General features: G+C 41.8%; 1 protein-coding gene across 48 annotated transcripts in view; it reads left to right on the forward strand.

Annotated features, from left to right (window-relative positions):
- The window catches only part of ROBO2 (roundabout guidance receptor 2), a 1,525,058-nt gene that overhangs the window by 1,463,718 nt on the left and 36,197 nt on the right, over positions 1-25,143 (forward strand). For 38 of the 48 annotated variants that reach the window (XM_069760932.1, XM_069760937.1, XM_069760914.1 and 35 more), the window contains 5 exons: positions 3,527-3,808; positions 5,425-5,547; positions 9,328-9,484; positions 10,974-11,231; positions 14,703-14,902. In XM_069760932.1, the coding sequence (XP_069617033.1) occupies positions 3,527-3,808; positions 5,425-5,547; positions 9,328-9,484; positions 10,974-11,231; positions 14,703-14,902 (1,020 nt within the window). The remainder of the gene's footprint in view (positions 1-3,526; positions 3,809-5,424; positions 5,548-9,327; positions 9,485-10,973; positions 11,232-14,702; positions 14,903-25,143) is intronic. The other 10 variants (XM_069760946.1, XM_069760962.1, XM_069760919.1 and 7 more) reach the window with 2 other exon arrangements.

Raw genomic sequence — 25,143 nt, forward strand, 5'->3', positions numbered from 1 at the left:
CAAAATTTTTGCAACCCATTGTATTGTGTGTTTGAATTAAGAACCTAAAAGATGACTACACAAAATACACAGGTCAATAAAAACCCATCAAGTTCTTGTTAATTTCAACAGGTCCAATACTTTGACCTAAAATTAGATAATTCACCATCCCAGGTATATAGCAAAGACTCGCTCTCCTCTCTTCATTGACAGCTGTTGGCCAACCCTCATTTGATTAACAGATATTATTAATCATTACTAATGTCTGTTGGTCGAATATGTGTTGGCTGATAGCTATTGAAAGTGTATGGCCAGCTTAAAACAGTCTTCAACCTAGGTGGATCATCTGCATCCAGTGAAGCAATGCACAGTGATAATGGGGCCCCTGTGTACAGTAGCTCTTGGCCCTAAAGTTAAATGCAAAATCAACAGTAAATATACAGTAAGTGTCTGAGAGGAGCGTAAGGAGGCACCAGCATTACAAACTGTATGTGGTAAATGAGAGATAGGGAGGCCTGTTGAAGGTTTCATATGAATACCCAGGATCAAGTTCCACTAGAGATGATCCAGCTGTAGAAAATTGGATTTCCTGAAGGTTATAGTTTCACGTGAAATTGAACATTTTGATATTCGATTTTTGGTTCGCCGAAAAAAAAAATCTTGCCCTGCTCCATTTCATGCACTGCTGAAGCATCAGAGAGCAGGCAAAGTTAATTTCCCATTGTTGCAATGCATAGTGCCTTGCAGCTATGACATTGAGAAGATTATCATACCTTGTGCAGTGGTGGTCAGTTCATACGGCAGAGTAATTTCCATCTCCATAGTCACTGGGTAAGTATCTCCCTCTTGTAGAATGCAATGCAAGCTCTTGTGGTCAGCAGGGCTCTCTCTCTTCTATAGAGTGTAAGCTCTTATGGTCAGCGGGGTCCTCTCTCTCCTGTAGAGTGTAAGCGCTTATGGTCAGTGGGGTTCTCTCTCTCCTGTAGAGTGTAAACTGTTATGGTCAGTGGGGTCCTCTCTCTCTCTCCTGGAGAATGTAGGCTCTTATGGTCAGTTGGGTCCTCTCTCTCTATCCTGTAGAGTGTAAGCTCTTATGGTCAGCGGGGTTCTCTCTCTCCTGTAGAGTGTGAACTGTTATGGTCAACGGGGTCCTCTCTCTCTCTCCTGGAGAATGTAGGCTCTTATGGTCAGCGGGGTTCTCTCTCTCTCCTGTAGAGTGTAAGCTGTTATGGTCAGTGGGGTTCTCTCTCTCCTGTAGAGTGTAAGCTGTTATGGTCAGCGGGGTCCTCTCTCTCTCTCCTGGAGAATGTAGGCTCTTATGGTCAGTTGGGTCCTCTCTCTCTATCCTGTAAAGTGTAAGCTCTTATGGTCAGCGGGGTCCTCTCTCTCTATCCTGTAGAGTGTAAGCTCTTATGGTCAGTGGGGTTCTCTCTCTCCTGTAGAGTGTAAGCTGTTATGGTCAGCGGGGTCCTCTCTCTCCTGGAGAATGTAGGCTCTTATGGTCAGTTGGGTCCTCTCTCTCTATCCTGTAGAGTGTAAGTTCTTATGGTAAGTGGGGTCCTCTCTCTCTATCCTGTAGAGTGTAAGCTCTTATGGTCAGTGGGGTTCTCTCTCTCCTGTAGAGTGTAAGCTCTTATGGTCAGTGGGGTTCTCTCTCTCCTGTAGAGTGTAAGCTGTTATGGTCAGCGGGGTCCTCTCTCTCTCTCCTGGAGAATGTAGGCTCTCATGGTCAGTGGGGTCCTCTCTCCTGTAGAGTGTAAGCTCTTATGGTCAGCGGGGTCCTCTCTCTCCTGTGGATTGTAAGCTCTTATGGTCAGTGGGGTCCTCTCTCCCCTGTAGAGTGTAAGCTCTTATGGTCAGCGGGGTCCTTTCTCTCTCCAGTAGAATGTAAGCTCTTATGGTCAGCTTGGTTCTCTCTTTCTCCCCTGTAGAGTATAAGCTCTTATGGTCAGCTTGGTTCTCTCTTTCTCCCCTGTAGAGTGTAAGCTCTTATGGTCAGTGGGGTCCTCTCTCCTGTAGAGTGTAAGCTCTTATGGTCAGTGGGGTCCTCTCTCCTGTAGAGTGTAAGCTCTTATGGTCAGTGGGGTCCTCTCTCTCTCTCTCCTGTAGAGTGTAAGATGTTATGTTCAGCCAGATTCTCTTTCTTTCTCTCTCCTTTCCCCCACTTTTATTTTCTGAGCAATTACAAGCTTTCCAGTATTGAGATTTGTGCAAATTTATTATCTACAAATCAAATTTTGGGCTAATTTGAATATCAAAAAATCCACTCAACCCTAAGTTTCACATCTGGATCTGGAAAATCTAATAGTGGCCATAATGATTGTCAGTAGAAAAAATGATGTCAGCTCACCAATTGTCATAGTTGAGTGTGCAGGGAAATCACAATCTGAGAAAATAAAAAAAATATATTTCCAGCTCTTGGTAAAATTTCTTTAAACTTTATTCCATCATAGATTAAAAAATATAATACTGATACAAATCAGAAATGCAGAAAATGACGCGTTTCGAATGGATGCATGTAAAGCTTTTACAAAGAACGGTTGCATCCATTCGAAACGCATTGCTTTCTGCATTTCTGCTTTGTATCAGAATGATATTTTTTAATCTATGATGGAATAAAGTATAAAAAAAATGTTTACTGGGAGCTGGAAATATCTTTTTTTTAATTTTTTCTCATAATAATTGTCACCCAGGATTCCCGTAAACATTTTATAAAGATAGAAGCTATGTTACAATTTAGTCTTGCATCTTTGCAGTCCTGAGTTCAAATAAGACCAGGGGCAATGTATACACTGAGTTTTTACATTTTCCATAACCTTATTCCTGCCATTCACCCAAAATATAGATATACGGTAGTTCATTTTGGAAATTAATTTGTGAGCACAAGTCTCTGTACATGGAATGTGTTGGCTTTATACAAATGGATCAAGTAAATGACCACTAGTTAACTCGCACATAATAAGAGTCTTGATTAATTTATTTAAACCTATTATTTCACAATATTTCAAGGCCAGTTAGAAGTTTTTGCTTGTGTATGCAGTTTATCACTTCATCCAGACTCGGGGATCACACACGGTATTGTATACAATGATTAACGGACACCTTTAGCTACTCAGAGAGATTTACTGTGTCACTTCCAATCAGGCACCAGATTCGCATTGTTTTCGTGGAGGGGTGGGAGATTTCTGAGATTTGTGGATTCATTTTCTTGTTATTTGTCAGTAGAGCAGACAGCTTGACATAAAATGAAGCATGGAGTCCGTTTTTACCCCCCTTGTTGTGAAATATTCTAAACTTCACCTTCTCACATGAAGGTGTAAGGATGAAAGGATGGTTTTAAGCAGTGGAACGTGAAGGACAAGTGCTAGGCCTGTCACGAATGCTGATAGCCAGGCGATGGTTGTACATCATTCTTCCTTCATTGGCTCATGCTTTCCTGTCTCAGCTGAAATGCAAATGGACTGAATGAAAATGTGTTTATTTTTTTATCCTAAACTATAATAGCTGAGAATTCCTGATTTTCTCCCTTCTTATGCCAATAATGTAGATGTGCTACCAGCAGTTCCAGGCCAGGGAGACAAAACGGCGACAATGTTGTCTGATGGCGCAATATACAGTAGTATCGACTTTACTACCAAGTCCAGCTTTAACTGCCCGGGGCAAATAGCACAAACTACACCGTATGCCACCACGCAGATTCTGCACTCCAACAGTATCCATGAGTTGGCGGTTGACTTACCTGACCCACAATGGAAATCTTCAGCCCAGCAGAAGTCTGAACTGACCGGATTAGGGTATTGCCTAACTGATCAGGGCAAAGGAAACAATGGTAAGTTGTAGAAGTGTAGTTAGATGAGGTTTTCCGTTTTCGTGCATGTAGAAACCTTTCGTGTCATTGTAGATTACTGATAGTTGCTGTCACCTCCACTAATATAGGATGTAATGCATGCAGATTTTTGCTAAAAATATCTCCAATTGTCCTTAAAGAGCATTACCCCCTTTAAAGGAAAAATCTATCAAATTTATTTTTTCATTTCATTGACTTTTTGATATCTGTTTCTATAATGACCATAGCTCTATGGCGATGAATTTGCCTACTTTTTTTTAACGAAGCCAGCGTCACCCATATTCATTGGCTACGTCTGATATTGTTTGGTGTTGCAGTAATCACTTGCATAAGGATGCGATGTAATACTAGTCACAGCCTTTGGATAGGAGTGGCACTGTTTCCAGAAAAAAAGCAGAGGTTGTTTTCTATCTCTGGAATATCTATTTAATGGTAGAATTCCTGTGCAAGGACCCTGAGAAAGCTTGATGGCAACTTCTGTTATCTATGATGAATAAATAAAATTGCAAAACTCTGGTTGCCCGTGGCCACTGGGCCAGAATCCTGCAACTCTCCTGCCACTTGTGGCATCTTAGGCTCCCCTTCTGATTAATACATGAAGGCATCGCTTCATGATGCATTGAAGTCTCACTGGACTACCAGTCTGAAGAAGCACCCAGAATGCTAGGGCTAGTGGAAAGTTTCAAGGTTCTTTTGTCCAGGAGCCATGTACAACAGATGTGGCCACTTTAGCAGAACCCAGCAAATCTCCTAGAATGTGTGGCATCTTTGGCTCTTTTTCTGATTAGTAGGGCTGGGTGACCTCATACATGCATCGCTCTTCAGCGCAATGAAGTCTACTAGTCAGAAAAGATACCCAGAATGCTGGAATTAGTAGGAGGTTCTTATCCAGGAGTGATGGATAACTGATATGGCCTTTGGACCAGAACCCAGCAAATCTTCTGCAACATGTGGCGTCCTCTTCTGATTACTAGGCCAGGGTGACCTCATACATGCATCGTTCTGCAACGCAATGAAGCCCCTGTGGACCTCAATTCAGAAGAGGCCCCCAGAATTCTGGAGCTAGTAGGCGGTTCTTGGGGTTCTCGGGGTTCTTGTCCAGAAGCCATGGATAACTGATATGGCCGTCGGACCAGAACCCAACAAATTTCCTGCCACCTGTGACATCTTTGCCTCTTCTTCTGATTATTAGACCAGAGTGACCTTATACATGTGTTGCTCTCACTGGACTACTGGTCAGAAGAGGCACCAGAAATGCTGAGTGGACTAAGAGGGTCTCAAGGTTCTGATATAGTGGCCACGGACAAGCGATGTGGCCCTTGATTAGGGTCCTGTTAATTATTTTTTGCTAAACCCTAGTTGTCACCAAACATCTCCACGACTGGATATGTCAACTGAGCAGATGTTTTTAACTAATTTTATAGGAGATGTTCTTCCTTTATTTTAATTTAAGGGGGAAATGGTCTTTCAATAAACCCCATTTCAAACATTCAGCCTCCTGCCTCTATCACCTCCGCTTCATTTGCAAAGTGCATGTGGCGCATGAGCTTTGTACTAATCACATGATGCCACGGTGACCTCTGCCCTTTAACCCTTAGCCTTACTTTACATTCCCGACTATCGTGCTGAGGGATTGTCAAATAGAATGCCACACAACCAGTCACAGGATTTCAGCACCACCAGCTCACACAACAGCTCTGAAAGAAGCGGCAGCCTTTCAGGTTGGTGTTCACTGCAGGATACAAGACCTGCATCTCAGATGTCTGATATAACGCTCATTGTATGCTCTAATGTGTGTGTGGATGTCTAACTCAGTCATTGCATGAGACAATCGGTCTTACTCTAATAGTACACTATGCATTTGTCTGATTTATGATTTATATTCTTTGTGCAATGTTTTTTTTCTACTTATACTTTAATGAAAACATTTGTGCTTCTAATCTGTTAATGACTTAATCACTGAGTCCTTTTTATCCAAATCTCTCAAATGATTGTACAAATTTGCTTATTCTTTTAATTTATATAGGAAAAAAATAACTAGTTACTAGAAGTTCTCATCTTCACTAGTTTTTCAAAGGAGCCATTTTTGACACATTTTTTATTGAGTCATTGAGCTCAATAGGTATGGCCACCCCTTTCGATTAAATTTATTGGGGCACATAGTCATTGTAAACGGGATCCCCTACTTGGGATCTTCCTCGAAGGGCAGGTGCAGACAAGTGTATATTCTCACATCTGAGAGAAATAGTGTTAGGCAAATTATACTTTGATCAAATGTGGATCAGTGTTTGATCACTGTGTGATATGATTTTCTCGGATGACGAGACGATGAAGAAAAATAATCCTCCATTTCTCCATTCTGTCAGCCAATGGAAATCAGTGCATTCAGATATCATCATTGTGCAGTCCAGTGGTTTCCATGGACTCATTGACTTGGCTTAGTGCAATCTGAATATCGGATGCAAATCAATCATGCTACGATTTTATCCATGGACTCATTGCCTTGCATGGCTTAGTGCAATCTGAATATCAGTTGCAAATTGATCATGCTGTGATTTTTTTCCTTGGACCAGCTCAGTACGAGGGAAAAATCTGACATGTGCACAACCCTATAAAATAATATTGGTCCAAGTGCAATCTGATGTTTTGTCAGATTGCACTCTTACCGTCACTCACAAGAACAACTTTCACTTTGATTGACCCACCAGTCACTCGTTTCATAATAAAGCAATCTTCAAAGGTTTCTGAACCTGTAATTATCAGATAATATATACAGGTGAGCTTTATTATTTTTTTAAAGGGTTATCTTAACGAGAAAACCCTTCATAAAACTGCATTCAGTCGATGTAACCCTTCGAGCCCAGTCTATCCCCACCAAATTCATAGTACTTAGGAACTTGGACCTTTCAAAATATAAAGCTATTTAGTTGTGAAAGAGAAATAGAAGCTATCTCATTTCTATTTTGCACCTTTCTTCATTTATATGAATGCAGTCAGCTGTGTACAGAACGGGTCTTTTTATTCTGGTTGCCATGACTAAGTTCAGGGACATATATAGTTCTCTATTGAATTTCTGTTTCTTTTAATTGTATTCTTATAACAAGTCTTTGAAAGCATCGGTATGCTTAGTCTTTTTTTTTGCTAGTGGAAAAGACATTGTATTAACATGCATACAGTACATATACATAACATGTTGCCATGAAAACCGGAATGAAAAGTTTCATTGTGTACACTGAGTCATGACTGCATTGCACAAACTGGAAAATGCTAAACGAAATTGTTTTATATCACAAACTCACCTTTTTCTTCTCTGTTATGAGTCACTAAATAGCTTAATTAAAACCAGGGGTGGTTTTTGAAAATCAAAGAGACACCCTTGAGGAAATATGATCTAAACTGGGCAGGTCAGGCATGTGTAGACTACAGGCTTTATCTTAGTTTTAGCTTATATTTTTCCGAATGAGTACCCTTCCTTGGAGAGTATTTGAAGGTATATATATTTATTTGCACACAGTGCCTTGAAAAAAGTATTAATACCCCTTGAACGTTTCTACATTTTTTTCACGTTACACCCACAAACTTAAAGTGAACCCTGTGAGCAGGATTTTGCTAAGTTAAATACAGACATTGCCAAATCCGTCTTGTGGTTCTTGTGTAATCAATGTTAGAAGTTTTCAGTTAATGAGATGCTCATGCTCCGGGGTGGGACTGTAGTAAGGGTCTTGTCTTGGTGGGTGCTGTAGGCCAGATAATAAAAGGAAAGACCTGCCCACAGGACACTCCGAAGTGGGTGTTATATGATATACCAACATAAGGTAGGAACTATTTGTGAAGCATAATAGAAATGATTACTGTTGCAGCTCTTTTGAAGTCTGTCTCTACCAGCTTTGCACATCTAGTGGCTGAAAGTGCCTTTTCTTCGTTGCAACCTTGCTCTAAATTAGTGAGATTGGATGGAGGCATCAGTGAACAAAAATTTTCAAGTTTTGCCACAGATTCTGAAAGGGACTTAGGTCTGGACTTTGACTGGGCCATACAAACACATGAATACACTTTGATCTAAACCACTCCATAGTACCTCGGTCAGTTTGATTAGGGTAATTGTCCTTCAGGAAGGTGTTCCTGCTCTCTATTCTCAAGTATTTTGTAGCCTCTAATAGGTTTTACTCCAGTAATGCTGTGTTTTTGTTTGTCCCTGATTAAGAACAGCCTCTCCACAACCTGATGCTGCCACCACCATGTTTGATAGTGGGGATGTTGTTTACAGGGTGATGTGCAGTGCTAGTTTTCCTTCATGCATAGCATTTAAAAAAAAAATTACTTGGTGTCATCTGATGACCTTCATCCACTTGCTAGCTGTATCACCTACATGGCTTTTTACAAACTGAAAACAGGACTTTCTATGGCTTGCTTTCAAAAATGGCTTTCTTCTTGCCACTCTTCCATAAAAGCCAGATTTGTGGAGTATACAGCTAATACTTGTCCTGTGGACAGATTCTCCCACCTCAGCTGTGGATCTTTGTATCTCCTCAAGAGTGATCATGGACCTCTTGACTGCTTCTCTTAATAGTGCTATCCTTGCCTGGTATGTCAATTTAGGTGGATGATCATGTCTTAGTAGGTTGGCAGTCATGCCATACTCCTTTCATTTTTGGTTGACTCCTTGAAGATATGAGATGGTCAAAGCTTGGGCTATTTTTTATAGCCTATCCTTGCTTTACTTGTCTCCACAATTTTATCTCTGACATGTCTGGTGTGTTCCTTAGTTTTCTGGATGCTTTTTGATCCCAAACTTTTGAGGCCTTCACAGAACAGCTGTAGTAATATTGATAATTAATTGCACACAGGTGAACTCAGTTTACAAATTATGTGACTTCTGGAGGCAACTGTTCACTCTGGATTTTATTTTGAGGTGACAGACTACAGGGGGCTTACTACAAACGCACATAATTTTCAGATTTATATTTTAAAAATAATTAGAAAACCATGTATCATTTCCTTTATATTTCACAAATATTTGCTGCTTTATGATATTATATCTCATAAAATCTCAATAAAATACAATTTAAGTTAGTGGGTGTAACGGGAAAAAATATGGAAAAGTTATGAATACTTTTTGAAGGCACTGTTTATGTAAATGCTGTAAAGTTGAGGCTATGTCTGTCGAGGCTTCTAAAAGATTCACCATATAAATATGCGCTATAAAATTAAGGACATCATAAAGCAAAAAAGTCTGCAGAATAAGACAGAATATTTTCAGACATGTGCCTTAGGGTGCGAAGTTAAAGTTAACCATTACACAAATAAGGGTAGATTACCGGAAACATTATCTTGAAAATTTTTACATTTTTGGGGTCTAGTGAGTACATCATGAAGTAAAATATATACTTTTTTAGAACAGATCACCCATCTTACTTTAATTCTTATATTTTTAATGCTTTTAGCAACATGTTTTTTGAATGCATTTACTATGCAAATTTTTCTTTAATTTTTCACAACAGGTGGGAAAGGAGGAAAGAAAAAGAAGACCAAAAACAGTAATAAGTCACAAAAAAATAATGGATCTAACTGGGCCAATGTTCCGCTGCCTCCACCACCCATCCAACCTCTTCCAGGCACTGAGATTGAACATTATGGCTTAGAACATCAGGAAACAGGGTAAATCCTAGCACTATTGTTATAATTATCATTGAATTCTGAAAATTTTAATTAGAAATTTATTTTATTTTTAAAAGGACCTCCCGTTTGTAACTCCGAATTCCATATTTGTCATTGGGTCTCCTAAATTAGAGAAAAACCTATTTGGGTTAATTTTGCTATTATCTACTATGACTGAAATGAGACTCTATTAAAATTATCATTAGATACTGTATTATTAACAATTGGTAAGGAGGCAAAGTCTTTTATGCTATGTCATTATGCGCTCATATTAAAATGTTCAAGTACATGTTTTGTACATTTTAAATGCTTCATTTAATTTTTCAGCCAATGTTCTTTTCTATGTTCCAGTTCAATCAAGACTATTTTTAAGATATTACACAGTTTATTTTTAAACTATCATAGGAGTGTCTCTGATCTCAGTTTGATATCTTTTATTCCCGCAGAGAATGACTTCTTGATTTTTAATGCCTAATGGGAGCTTTGAGCTGTGTCAAACTTTGAGATTTTGATGGATGTGACCTATAATTTTGGAGATTTGTAGAGTCACAAAAAAGAAAGAGAATTTTGGAGAAGTAGCTTCCAGCATGTTGTAGAATTTGTTTTTTCTTATTTTTTTGTTTTATTTTCTTCTTGTCTTTGAAATGTAGAAAAAGTTTAGAAAATCATAAATCGCAAACTTTAATTTTTATCTTTGGTAATTTTTCTTTTTCATAACTGGCCCAATAAAATAATTTTGATTTCGAAAGCAATTATACAAAAATCAAATTTAAATAATTAAGCATTTACATTCCGTATAAGATTTGATCCTACAGCGTTTTGGTTTCAAACATTAATGAAAAATGTATGAATTGTTTTGTAGAAAATAGAGCTTTATTCCCAGTTTGACCAATTATCTCAGTCTGAACCATCAAAGATTAGTTATCTTTATTTATAAAGGGATTTTAGGATACATGCATGAATCTAATCGAGAAGTTTTTAGTAACATAAAAAGGAAATGGTTACGATTTGCTGTTAGAGGGCGGATCTTGACAACAGAACAATGGGATGCGGCAACAATTATTGTTTTTAGCAGGGCATCGTCTTTTATTGTTAGCACTCACACTACCGGGAACGTTGACAGTAGTGTTGAGTGAACATGCTGTGATACGGTGTTTTCCAAGCACGCTCGGGTGCTAATTGAGTATCTTTGGCGCGCTTGAATACTATGTTTGAGTCACCGCTGCTGCGTGTCTTGCGGCTGTTCGTCAGCCGTAACACATACATGGATTACCTAAGAAACAGACAATCCCTGCCTGTGTTGCGACCACGAACAGCTTATATTTTCACACAAGTCATGGGGAATCTTGACTTGTATTTAGGCTGCTACTCCATCCACCTCCTCCAGAAAAAAAAGAAAAGCAATTAGGTAACAGAAGAGATTTCTTCCCGTGGTCATTCCTTGATTTCTGTATATAAAGACTATATCTACCTTATCTTGTACTTCAAGGTATGACAGCGATGGATGGTGTCCTCCTCTACCAGTCCAGACATACTTACACCAGGGCTCTGATGATGAACTAGAAGAAGATGACAGAGTTCCTACGCCACCAGTGCGCGGTGTTGCATCTTCACCAGCCATCTCATTTGGCCAACAGTCAACAGCAACACTGACGCCATCACCGAGGGAGGAAATGCAGCCCATGCTCCAGGCTCACCTGGAGGAGCTCACCAGAGCGTATCAGTTTGACATTACAAAGCAGTCCTGGTAATTATCTGTGTACCATCATCTCAGAATTGTGTTGCCTTCTTTGCTTTTATTTCATGTTGCTGCCAGTTGAGCTGCTATGACATCATCAGGCGTGTGATATGACAATTTGCTCATTTCATGAAAAACTCACTATGTACTACAAATTAATAAGGGTGATTGTGTGACACCAACATAATAAAACAGCTTACTTGCCCATAGAAACCGTACTGAACTGATTTCCTTCGCTTACAATGAAGCAGTCATGTACCTTTTTGCAGCTGATGACCTCCCTGTATACAGCTCTTATTGTATTTAGTGCAAGGTGTATAAATACATATAAAATTAGCTCCCCCTAGTGGTGATGGCAGCCAGAGATATATCAGTTATGGATGCTTGACAATGTAGGTGACTTTTTTGCATCTGACAAGCTCAGCTCTGCTAAATTTGTAGCTAATTACTTTTTAACATGCATGAGATTGGGTTATTCTTTAAAATCATGTTGAAAGGTTGTGTAAGACTTGGATATTGATGGCTTATTTTCAGAATAGTCCATCAATTTTTTGATTATTGAGTGTGCAACAGGCAGGCACTTCGACCAATCAGCAGGTAATGCAGTGGCCAGAAGTTAGCAACATATAGCACTAAAACACCAAAACTCCACACACAGCATAGTGGCCATTCTTAGGTACTGCAGCTCATATCCCATTGAAGTGAATATGACCTGAGCTGCAGTATATGAGATCGGCCATTACACAGCATATGGAGATGTGGTGTTCCAGATACATACACTTTTACTTCTGTCCGCTACTAATAACTGATTGGTGGAATCCTAGGATTTAGGACCCCTATACTGATGTCATGCATCAGATGACAGCTCTGGAGGACTCCTTTTAAAGAGCTTCTCCAGGATTGGAAAAACATCTGGTTTCTTGAAGAAGGAGTGCTGCACCTGTCCACAGGTTGTGTAGTATTGTGGCTCTACTCCAGTACATTGAAATTAGGGGGGCTAAGCTGCAATACCACGCAGATCCTGTGGACAGGTGGGTAGCGCTGTTTTTGGAAGAAGGCAGACATTTTTTTTTAATTCTGCTAAATCCATTTATGCTGTAATATGCTTTTCTTTGCGCTAAGAACGACTAATCTTGAAATTGCAGACATATATCATGTCATCATTTGCAGTCTAACAGTTTCATTAAGCGGATTTATATGTAGGTGGTGTTTCCTTATCATAAATAATTTAATTTGAAGGGCAGATCAATGAAGGTGACTACTGTATAATTTGATTTATTATATAGAGATACATATACTGAAGAAGTTATTAGACTTACAAATCATAGGAATTTCTTACAATTAGAAGGATAATTCATATATGTCCAAAAATTTAGAACAGTAAATCAACCGGTCAGGTGAAATATCATCCTCCCCCAGCTCCATTATGAAGTCTTGGCAGCAGTTGTAAAGTTTATACAGTATATAAGATGTGTAAACTCCAACAACCTAATTAAAGAGATAGGGTCTTAAATATCAAGAACATAGGACAGTATTTCATAGTCAATATGACACCCCTTTTGCACTTTTATTAGAGAGATCATACGCTTATGAAGCCGTTTTATGTAAAAAATGGAATGCACCATCGGAACCATCAATTCCCACCTAGCTCATCTTCCTGTTGGTCCTCTATTTGCTGCCATGTGTAATGGTGTGATAACCTCATGTGCCTTACAATAGCTTCGTATTTGGAGTCAGAGACTGGTTGACCGGTTGACAGGACTTCAATGGAAGGCGGGAGTCTAGGGCATAAAGTTTATCCTGATAAAACACCACCAAGCTTCTATCGCAAAACATATAGGCCATGCAGTCAGGGGTGGACAAGCCATTTGTGCAAAAAGGGATGTTCTCTGGCACCAAAGGTAAGTAGTTAGAGCTTAACCTTTGATCGTACTGGATAAAAAATTGGGAGAATGTACATGTATTAAAAAAGAAATCCATATTATTTACACGGTTCCGGTAGAAAAACCCATAATCATAGCTTGGGGCTTTCCTACCCGAAACTGGGCTGTCCTATAAGAAACGCGTAAGCGTTATGTTTTTTGTTTTTTTTTTCTAATATTTGCACATTCTCCCAATTTGTTTTTATCTATATGATTAAAGTCTAAGTTTTAACTTCTTATCCTTGGTGCTGGAGAACATCCCATTTTGGACCAAAGAGAGCTATTTGACCTGACAGCCAGACCAGTTCATACCCCGTCCATCGCACTCAGACCCCATAAACTGTGTACCCTGGAAGTCTCCTGGGATTCTTATCTCTAACCACATAAGTGGTGAGCTAAATTGGCACTTTTTCAATTTTTTTGTATATACTATTGGTGCAACCTCTGCAGTTGCACAGGGGCCCAAGATGTGAAGGAGCCACTACTGCCTTCCAATTGTGGAATTGTGTCTTATGATGAGATATTCGACTGCATAGGGCTCATATTTTGTTCATGCACAGGGTACGTCTTCTGTCTGTGTCTGCTCCTGCATGCAAAGCACCATGGGAAATAAGATATGCAAATAACATTTTCACAAAGTGAGAGAACAGGGTCTGTAATGCCATCTAGATGAGTATCTGTTATTTTTATTTTATACTGGGGAGTAGAGCCTTTAAGAAAGGGTTGTCCAAGAAGTGGTTCCTCACTGGCTCTGGGGAACAGCATTCTCCACCCGCTTCATTTGAACAAAGAAAGTGAAACTTTATGTAACTAACCGAGCATAGGAAAGGCATGAAAATGCCTCCGAAATAGGAGGCTCCATCTTATTTGGGCACAGATAATAAGAGTTCTACTTATGTATGAAGAAACTACATGATGTGCATTCTGGCACCATATATAGAATGGGGGGAATATCGAAGCCTACCAGGATCTAAGTGGAATTTAATAATTCATTCATATTCTTTTATATTGCATGCTGACATCGAAAAATTATAAATTTAAGAGGCTATCTGGATTTAGAATAAATCTGCTTTTTTTTTCTTTTTTTGGAAACAGCGCTATTCCATACAAATGGCTGTGTCAGATCTTGCAGCTTAAGCACATTCAGCTGAATGGAGTGAAACTGTAATGCCAGGCACAGCCTATGAGTAAGGGTGGCGCTGTTTCTATGAAAAAAAAGATATTGTAATCCTGGACAAATATGTTCAAAAATATGTGAAAGCGTATATTGGACTGTAGGACTTTCTGTATTTTCCCCGATACGAAGCACACCGCTCATGAGATGAGAGAACACAAATCTTTAATACCTCAATTATAGCTAATGATTCAATCTCTCCCTCAAAAAATGAATAATTCATGAACCAAAAGCCATTTCCTTATAAATATATGAGCGTCACTCTGTCCAGCTAATCTGCATATAATTGATAATTTAACGCGTCAATCTGGTCTCGGCCGCGCTGCTGCCAGGAGTTCAAAATGGAGACTTTTATGACATGATATTCTATTTTTCAACCTCCAGGCATTTACAGAGTAATAGCCAGCCGCCATTGGCGTCCATCCCTCCAATGGGATATGTGTCAGGAGCTTTTATATCCGACTTAGAGAAAGATCTACCGGATCCTAGAGAAGAGGATCACGAGGATGACATGAGCCGACCTCTCCGAGGACTAGAACATACTCCAGGGTCTAGTATGGACAATCTGGACAGTTCCATCACAGGTATGGATTGTGTGACCGCCGAGCTGGACTCTGTGTATTGAATATGTATATTTGCTATCGGGGACATCTTTATTATGCATTCTCTGGAAACATCAAGTTAAAGTTGGTTTTTGAAAATATGTTTGATTTGCTGCAAGAAGACAAGAACCTTCATGCATTTTAAAAAGTGTTAAGACTTGAAAGAAATCTTTCATCGATAGATCATTCTACAGGGAAAGCGAAGACTGCGACATGTGAAGGAGAAACTTCACACGCGGAGACATAAACAGTTTTCCTTTTTAATTAGAAAGTAATGGTATTCTCTTTCGTAACAGGATCAGACGCTGTTTATGTCGGTCCGGACACTTCCGTGTCTTTTTTTTTCACGTAATATTGAGGGCAAAAGCAGGATAGGATTACAGATATATAATACACATCTTGCTATGTCAGTGAAATGAACAGGAATACATGAATCTTGATACTTTTTGTGTTTGTACTAGACCGGGTGCACAGTGCATTCATTTATTATACTTGAGAACAACCCCATTCACGAAGCATCTCACTGCTACCACCAGGGCCGTATGTAGAGTTTCTGCTGCCCTAGGCACTTTTAGTGCTGCCTCCCCCATTGGTGAGTATGACACTATCAGCATAGACTTTGGCAAGAATTGCTGATGTGAAAGTAGCCTTTTGCAGCAGATCGGGCAGTTTTTCTGCATCTGCTACGTAATGGATCACTTACGGCAACACTGCGTTCGGCCTCGTTCAATCCCTATGGGATTTGCGGTAGCTGCTGTGATCTGGGAAATGCGGTGCCATACCTCCCAACTTTTGAAGGGAAAAAGGTCTAAAGATTGCGGCGCACGTAGTGTGCCGCGGAAATTTTAGGCCATGCCTCTGACCACAACCATTTCACAACTAGTCACACCCATATCCAAGTCCCAACCACACCCTTTTAGCACTGCTGATCACACTGTTTCATATACATTAAAACAAAAAAAAATATGGCCACGCAGTGCTCCATACTGTATAATGGCTACGCAGTGCTCCACATACTGCATAATGGCCCTACATAATGTTCCATACTGTATAATGGCCACACAGTGCTCCATACTGTATAATGGCCACACATAGCGCTCCATACTGTATAATGGCCACACATAGCGCTCCATACTGTACAATGGCCACAAATGATGCTCCATACTGTATAATGGCCACACAGTGCTCCATACTGTATAATGGCCACACATGATGCTCCATACTGTATAATGGCCACAGATGATGCTCCATACTGTATAATGGCCACACATGATGCTCCATACTGTATAATAGCCACACATGAGGCTCCATACTGTATAATAGCCACACATGATGCTCCATACTGTATAATCGCCACACAGTGCTCCATACTGTATAATGGCCACACATGATGCTCCATACTGTATAGTGGCCACACTTGATGCTCCATACTGTATAATGGCCACACATGATGTTCCATACTGTATAGTGGCCACACATGATGCTCCATACTGTATAATGGCCACACATGATGCTCAATAGTATATAAGGGCCACACATGATGCTCAATACTGTATAATGGCCAATGGCCACACATGATGCTCCATACTGTATAATGGCCACACATAATGCTCCATACTGTATAATGGTCCCACATGATGCTCCATATTGTATAATGGCCACACATGATGCTCCATACTGTATAATGGCCACACATGATACTCCATACTGTATAATGGCCACACATGATGCTCTATACTGTATAATGGCCACACATGATGCTCAATACTATATAATGGCCACACATGATGCTCCATACTGTATAATGGCCACACATGATGCTCCATACTGTATAATAGCCACACATGATGCTCAATAGTGTATAATTGCTACACATGATGCTCCATACTGTATAATGGCCACACATGATGCTCAATACTGTATAAGGGCCACACGATGCTCAATACTGTATAATGGCCATTGGCCACACATGATGCTCCATACTGTATAATGGCCACACATGATGCTCCATACTGTATAATGACCACACATGATGCTCCATACTGTATAATGGCCACACATGATGCTCCATACTGTATAATAGCCACACATGATGCTCCATACTGTATAATAGCCACACATGATGCTCCATACTGTATAATCGCCACACAGTACTCCATACTGTATAATGGCCATACATGATGCTCCATACTTTATAATGGCCACACATGATGCTCCATACTGTATAATGGCCACACATGATGTTCCATACTGTATAGTGGCCACACATGATGCTCCATACTGTATAATGGCCACACATGATGCTCAATAGTGTATAAGGGCCACACATGATGCTCAATACTGTATAATGGCCAATGGCCACACATGATGCTCCATACTGTATAATGGCCACACATAATGCTCCATACTGTATAATGGTCCCACATGATGCTCCATATTGTATAATGGCCACACATGATGCTCCATACTGTATAATGGCCACACATGATGCTCCATACTGTATAATGGCCACACATGATGCTCTACACTGTATAATGGCCACACATGATGCTCAATACTGTATAATGGCCACACATGATGCTCCATACTGTATAACGGCCACCACACATGATGCTCAATACTGTATAATGGCCACACATGATGCTCCATACTGTATAATGGCCACACATGATGTTCCATACTGTATAGTGGCCACACATGATGCTCCATACTGTATAATGGCCACACATGATGCTCAATAGTATATAAGGGCCACACATGATGCTCAATACTGTATAATGGCCAATGGCCACACATGATGCTCCATACTGTATAATGGCCACACATAATGCTCCATACTGTATAATGGTCCCACATGATGCTCCATATTGTATAATGGCCACACATGATGCTCCATACTGTATAATGGCCACACATGATGCTCCATACTGTATAATGGCCACACATGATGCTCTATACTGTATAATGGCCACACATGATGCTCAATACTATATAATGGCCACACATGATGCTCCATACTGTATAATGGCCACACATGATGCTCCATACTGTATAATAGCCACACATGATGCTCAATAGTGTATAATTGCTACACATGATGCTCCATACTGTATAATGGCCACACATGATGCTCAATACTGTATAAGGGCCACACGATGCTCAATACTGTATAATGGCCATTGGCCACACATGATGCTCCATACTGTATAATGGCCACACATGATGCTCCATACTGTATAATGGCCACACATGATGCTCCATACTGTATAATGGCCACACATGATGCTCCATACTGTATAATAGCCACACATGATGCTCCATACTGTATAATAGCCACACATGATGCTCCATACTGTATAATCGCCACACAGTACTCCATACTGTATAATGGCCATACATGATGCTCCATACTTTATAATGGCCACACATGATGCTCCATACTGTATAATGGCCACACATGATGTTCCATACTGTATAGTGGCCACACATGATGCTCCATACTGTATAATGGCCACACATGATGCTCAATAGTATATAAGGGCCACACATGATGCTCAATACTGTATAATGGCCAATGGCCACACATGATGCTCCATACTGTATAATGGCCACACATAATGCTCCATACTGTATAATGGTCCCACATGATGCTCCATATTGTATAATGGCCACACATGATGCTCCATACTGTATAATGGCCACACATGATGCTCCATACTGTATAATGGCCACACATGATGCTCTACACTGTATAATGGCCACACATGATGCTCAATACTGTATAATGGCCACACATGATGCTCCATACTGTATAACGGCCACCACACATGATGCTCAATACTGTATAATGGCCACACATGATGCTCCATACTGTATAATGGCCACACATGATGCTCCATACTGTATAATGGCCACACATGATGCTCTACACTGTATAATGGCCACACATGATGCTCAATACTGTATAATGGCCAGACATGATGCTCAATACTGTATAACGGCCACCACACATGATGCTCAATACTGTATAATGGCCACACATGATGCTCCATACTGTATAATGGCCACACATGATGCTCCATACTGTATAATGGCCACACATGATGCTCAATAGTGTATAATGGCTACACGTGATGCTCCATACTGTATAATGGCCACACATGATGCTCAATACTGTATAAGGGCCACACGATGCTCAATACTGTATAATGGCCATTGGCCACACATGATACTCCATACTGTATAATGGCCACACATTATACATGTGTATACTGTATAATGGCCACACATGATGGATCGCACTCGGACAGGGGCTTAGATTAATTGGCCCCAAAACTTTGATTTGAGGGGATCCTGCTCAGCCCCCCTGTAGTTTCAGAGGTACGGGTAGGGTTGTGCTTAGACCAGGCTAAAGTCGGCAAAATGTATTGAATATTGATTTTAAACAATATCCATAAATAAAATATAGGGGGTCCACAATAGGATATGTATATATTGCAATAATTCGCGGATTTGATGTACTGGAGTAGAAATAACTTGCTGCATAAAACAAATTACATAATATTGGGCATATTTGCAGCGGGGCCAATGGACTCCATATTTATCCAACTTTTTGCTAAAACTTGTGTAGTGTGAGAAAAAGGAGGCGAAACTTGTGAAGTGGGCAACGTGTCTCATATCAATAGGGAAGAGCACTGAAACAGTGTGTGAAGCCCATCAGGCACCACTATGGTGCATGCTCCACTAACGTTACGTAGCGGCGCACTGATTGGAGACACGCCAGGGTTAATAATTCAATGCGTCTTATTTATCAAAAGCATCTAAAAGAGAAAATGGCTTTGTGGCCCATAGCAACCAATCAGAGTTCAGCTTTCATTTTGAAAACAGCTCTGATTAAATGAAAGCTGTGCTGTGATTGGTTGCCAGGGGCAACAAAGACTGGACAGTTGTGATAAATCTGCTTTGTGCCAGGCCCTGTCACACAGTGCTGCTGTGCCATAAACACCAGCCCCCCCATGCATGGCTCATCTCTCCACCCCCTCCCCTTCTCCCGCTCTTTCTCCCGGACCATCTTGCATGGCGCAGGCGGCCGGGCTTACCTTTCTCCTTCATCCCCCCGTCCCTCGTCCCCCCGTCCCCCGTCAACCGTCCCCTATACTCACCTGTCAGCTGCCTGTCCCACACACCGCGTGGCCGCCGCCGCCGACATCCCTCTGGCTCTGTCCCACCGCAGCGCCTTCTTCCTGAGTGAGCAGTCATGTGGTACCGTTGATTAAGGTCATGAATATGCGCATATTCATGACCTTAATCAGCGGTAGCACGTGACCGCTCACTCAGGACGCGCAACAGACGCTGAGACCAGGCATCGCTGGAGCAGGTGAGCATCGTCTTCAAGGAGGATGGGTGGGACTCGGTGGCGGGAGGCGAGGGGGGGCGGGGCGGTCGGTCACGTTTGTGACCCGGGACAAAGAAAAAAATAAATCCTTGCTCAGGTGCCGCCCCCAGCAATGTCGCCGCCCTAGGCACGTGCCCTCAAGTGCCTAGTGGCAAATATGGCCCTGGCTACCGCTATATATTAGAGATAAGCAAATCGATTGTACAGTGGATCTTAAAAGTCTAAAAGTCTGTTAAATTGCCAAGCTTTTTCATGTAAAAAAATCATAACAAGGAAAATAATTTCAGAACTTTTTCCACCTTAATTTCGCCCATAATCTGTACAAATTCATTGAAAAACAAACAGTAAAAATAAAAATCAAGAGGTAAAATAATGTGATTGTACAAATATACACACCCTTACACTAATAATTGTATTATTAATAAGTATTATGCTTTTGCTTATATAGCGCCATCATATTCTGCAGCGCTTTACGGACATGATTGTTGCTGTCCCGATTGGGGCTCACAATCCAAATTCTCTATCAATATGTCTTTGGAGTGTGGGAAGAAACCGGAGAACATGGAGGAAACCCACGCAAATACGGGGTGAACATACAAACTCCTTGCAGATGTTGTCCTTTGGAGGATTTGAACCCAGCTCTCCAAAGCAACAGTGCTAACCACTGAGCCACCGTGCTACCCCAATTTGTTGAAATACCCTTTGAATTTATGACAGCATTCAGTCCTTTTGGGTAGGAGTTTATCAGCATGGGACATCTATAATTGGAAATCTTCTTTTGATGATTTGGAAGTATGCTTAAGGTCATTGTCATGCTGAAATGTGAAATTTCTTTTCATCGTCAGCTTTTTAAAAAAATTCCCTCCACCTTGATTAAAACCCCAGTTTCAGCTGCTCAAAAACAGCTCCACAGCATAACACTGCCTCCACCATACTTCACTGTGGGTAAGATGTTCTTTTGGCAATAAACAGTGTTGGCTTTGCACCAAACATACCTTTTGGAATTTTGGCCAAAAAGTTCAACCATCAAATCATAACCCGTTTTTCCAAATTCTTTTGACAGACTTAATCTAGATTTTGGAAACCGTAGCTGCACTTGTATGTTTTCTTTATTTTCTGTATATAAAAGATTCAGCCTTGCCACCCTACCCCAGAGTCAAGACATTAAAAATATGGGAGATTGTTGTCACATGTCTACACAACCAATACTTGTCAGAAATTCCTGCAGCTCCTATAAAGTTGATGTTGGCCTATTTTCAGCCTTCTGGACTAATTATCTTTTAATCTTTTCATCATTTCTTGAGGTCTGTCTAGTTCTTAGAAATATTACTGTTGGGCCAAATTTAAGCCACTTCTTGATTACCAACTCCACAGTGTTCCATGGTATATCTAATGCTTTGGAATTTTTTCTGTTCCCTTCTCCTTACAATTGTGATAGTAAGACACCTCTATATTAAAGGGAACTTGTCACCCCCGTTTTTTGAGATTGAGCTATAAATACTGTTAAATAGGGCCTGCGCTGTGTGTTCCTATAGTGTATGTAGTGTACCCCGATTCCCTATGTATGCTGAGAAATAACTTACCAAAGTCGCCGTTTTCGCCTGTCAATCAGGCTGGTCAGGTCGGGAGGGCGTGGTGACATCGCTGGTTCTTCCTCAGCTTTACGTTGGTGGCGTAGTGGCGTAGTGGTGAAGACACAGAGCGCGATCTGCGCTGTCATCCCTTTCGTCGGTGGGGGCGGCCATCTTCCTGGGGCCGCGCGTGCGCAGATCGAGTGCTCTGCTGCACGGGGCTTCAGGAAAATGGCCGCGGGATGCCGCGCGTGCGCATTAGAGATCGCGGCGGCCATTTTCCCAAAGCCGAGTTTGCATCTCGGCTTTGGGAAAATGGCCGCCGCGATCTCTAATGCGCACGCGCGGCATCCCGCGGCCATTTTCCTGAAGCCCCGTGCAGCAGAGCACTCGATCTGCGCACGCGCGGCCCCAGGAAGATGGCCGCCCCCACCGATGCAAGGGATTACAGCGCAGATCGCGCGCTGCTTGTTCACCACTACGCCACTGCGCCACCAACGTAAAGCTGAGGAAGAACCACCGATGTCACCACGCCCTCCCGACCTGACCAGCCTGATTGACAGGCGAAAACGGCGACTTTGGTAAGTTATTTCTCAGCATACATGGGGAATCGGGGTACACTACATACACTATAGGAACACACAGCGCAGGCCCTATTTAACAGTATTTATAGCTCAATCTCAAAAAACGGGGTGACAGGTTCCCTTTAATACTACTGTATATACAATGGCGATTGTAAGGAACCGCACTACTAATACTGTATATAGAATGGTGATAGTAAGGACCCTCACTACTAATACTGTATATACAATGGTGATAGTAAGGATCCTCACTACTAATACTATATATACAATGGTGATAGTAAGGAACCTCACTACTAATACTATATATACAATGGTGATAGTAACGAACCTCACTACTAATACTATATATAAAATGACGATAGTAAGGAACCTTACTACTTCTATTACTAATAATAATTTTATTTATATAGCGCCAACATATTCCGCAGGTCAGTAAACGACAACATCGACACGGAACCAAGTACAGTAATATGTACCGTACCTCCTTTGATGAGGCAATCATGTGGGTCAAGAAGTTGGGAAGGGGCACCCTAATTGCTAAAACAGACATTGAAGGAGCATTCTGGTTACTACCGGTTACTATCTGTCAGCACACCACCAGCAGCGCTGAACATACGTTCAGAAAGAACGCTGGCTGCGGGGCACAACAAGATCTCCAAGGCAGAAGTGGTGAGCTTAGGCCATTTTTTAAGATTGGAAGCCCAAAATGAGCAAGGGTCCAGTTCCACAGTCATGGCATCGATGTTAACTTGGAGATACTCCTGTACCATCCTCTCTAGGCGTTGGCTATGCATCAGACTTCTTGTCTCCTGTGGCCTTGCAAAGGATGGTCTAAAAAATTCTTGAAACGATTGGAAAAAATTGCGGTTACCACCAGATACGATGTTACTGGGTCAGTTTGAGTGATGACTCGACAGTCCCCCGGTTGGCAAGTTAGAACTCAGAGATTCACTACGTGGACCACTAGTGTTTTGTGGAAAAGCAGATGTAAGATTCTGTAACAGTCTCTGCTGATACTCCTGCATGCGTGAATCCCTTTCTATGGCAGGAATTATTTTGGCAAATTTACTTTTGTACCGGGGATCTAAGAGTGTGGCAACCCAGTAGTTGGAATTACTTTGGATTCTGACAATCCGAGGGTCATGTTGCAGGTAGTGCAGCAAAAAGGCACTCATGTGTCTTGCGCATCAAGGAGGACCAAGTCCTTGTTGTCTTAGTGGCGGCAAGGTGAGAATCATACTTCCTTCCTCTGCCCTCTCCCCCAACCTCGCACAACAGAAATTTGATCAAGGTCTCCCTCATCTGATGAGTCTTCCATGTCCAGCTCCAGTTCATCCTCCACTTCTTCCTCGCATCCTGTACCTTCCTCAACAGTTTGGCTGCTACCATGCGCCCTCGGTAATCCCTCTCCCCCAGCCTCCAATGCCAGCCGCCTTGGTGCTGACGACCGTCTGGACCTTGGAGATATTATTCTTTCCGCATACGACTCCTCCTGTTCCTCCTCCTCCTCTTGTTCCACCACTTGACTCCGAATACTGTTGACGGTGTGCTCCAGCATGTAAATCACCGGAATAGTCATGCTGATAATGGCATCGTCAGCACTAAACATCTTTGTTGCTATTTCAAAACTGTGCAGAAGGGTGCATAGGTCCCTGATCTGAGACCACTCCTGCAGTGTGATTTGCCCCGCCTCTGGATTTGGCCCAGGCTATACATCATAACGTATTGCACCAGGGCTTGTCGGTGCTGCCACAGTCGCTGAAACATGTGCAGAGTTGAATTCCACCGTGTGGGCACATCGCATTTCTGCCGGTGAACTGTAAGGCCCAATGACTTCTGTAGAGATGTAAGTCGTTGAGCTGTGGGATGCGAATGGCGGAAGTGAGCACACAGCGACCGTGCCCTCTGCAGAAGCCCATCTAGTACGGGATAGTTGGATAAAAATTACTGGACAACCAGGTTCAAAACGTGAGCCATACATGGCACGTCTGTGACATTGCCCCGGCGAAGGGCCGCACCCAGGTTTGCAACATTATCACACATGGCCTTCCCTGGCTGCAGGTTGAGTGGAGACAACCATTGATGGAACTCAGTCTCCAGAACTGACCACAACTCCTCCGGTGTGTGACTCACATTTCCCAGACATTTCCTTGTAAACACCACCTGTTGCCGTTGAGCCCTGGTGACAGCATAGTAAGGAGGTGTGTAGGATTCCTTCTGCACAGTTAGAATGTGGGTGGCATTACCAGACAGGCTTTGGGTGCAGGTGGAGGACTGAGAGGAGGTTGAGGAGGCAGAAGCAGTGGAGGAACTTCTAGATACAGAGGATCGATGAGCAACTCATGGGGATGGCAAGACTTGGACAGCAGCCCCTTCTCCTGATGTCACCATAGTTACCCAGTGCCCAGTGACCGACATGTAACGCCCCTGTCCATGTCTACTCATCCAAGTGTCTGTGGTGAAATGCACCGTCACACACAGAAATTCTCAAGGAAGCGGTGATGTTGTGTGTGACATGCTGGTGTAGCGCAGGCACAGCTTTCTTTGAGAAGTAGTGGTGACTGGTAGAGTTGAGCGACCTTGACCTTTTTAGAGTCGAGCCGGGTTTCGCGAAACCCGACCATCTCAAAAGTCGGGTCGAGTGAAATCGGCCGATTATGACGTAAAGTCGGG

Source organism: Ranitomeya imitator, chromosome 3 (genome assembly GCF_032444005.1).
Source record: "Ranitomeya imitator isolate aRanImi1 chromosome 3, aRanImi1.pri, whole genome shotgun sequence".
NCBI classification, from domain to species: domain Eukaryota; kingdom Metazoa; phylum Chordata; class Amphibia; order Anura; family Dendrobatidae; genus Ranitomeya; species Ranitomeya imitator.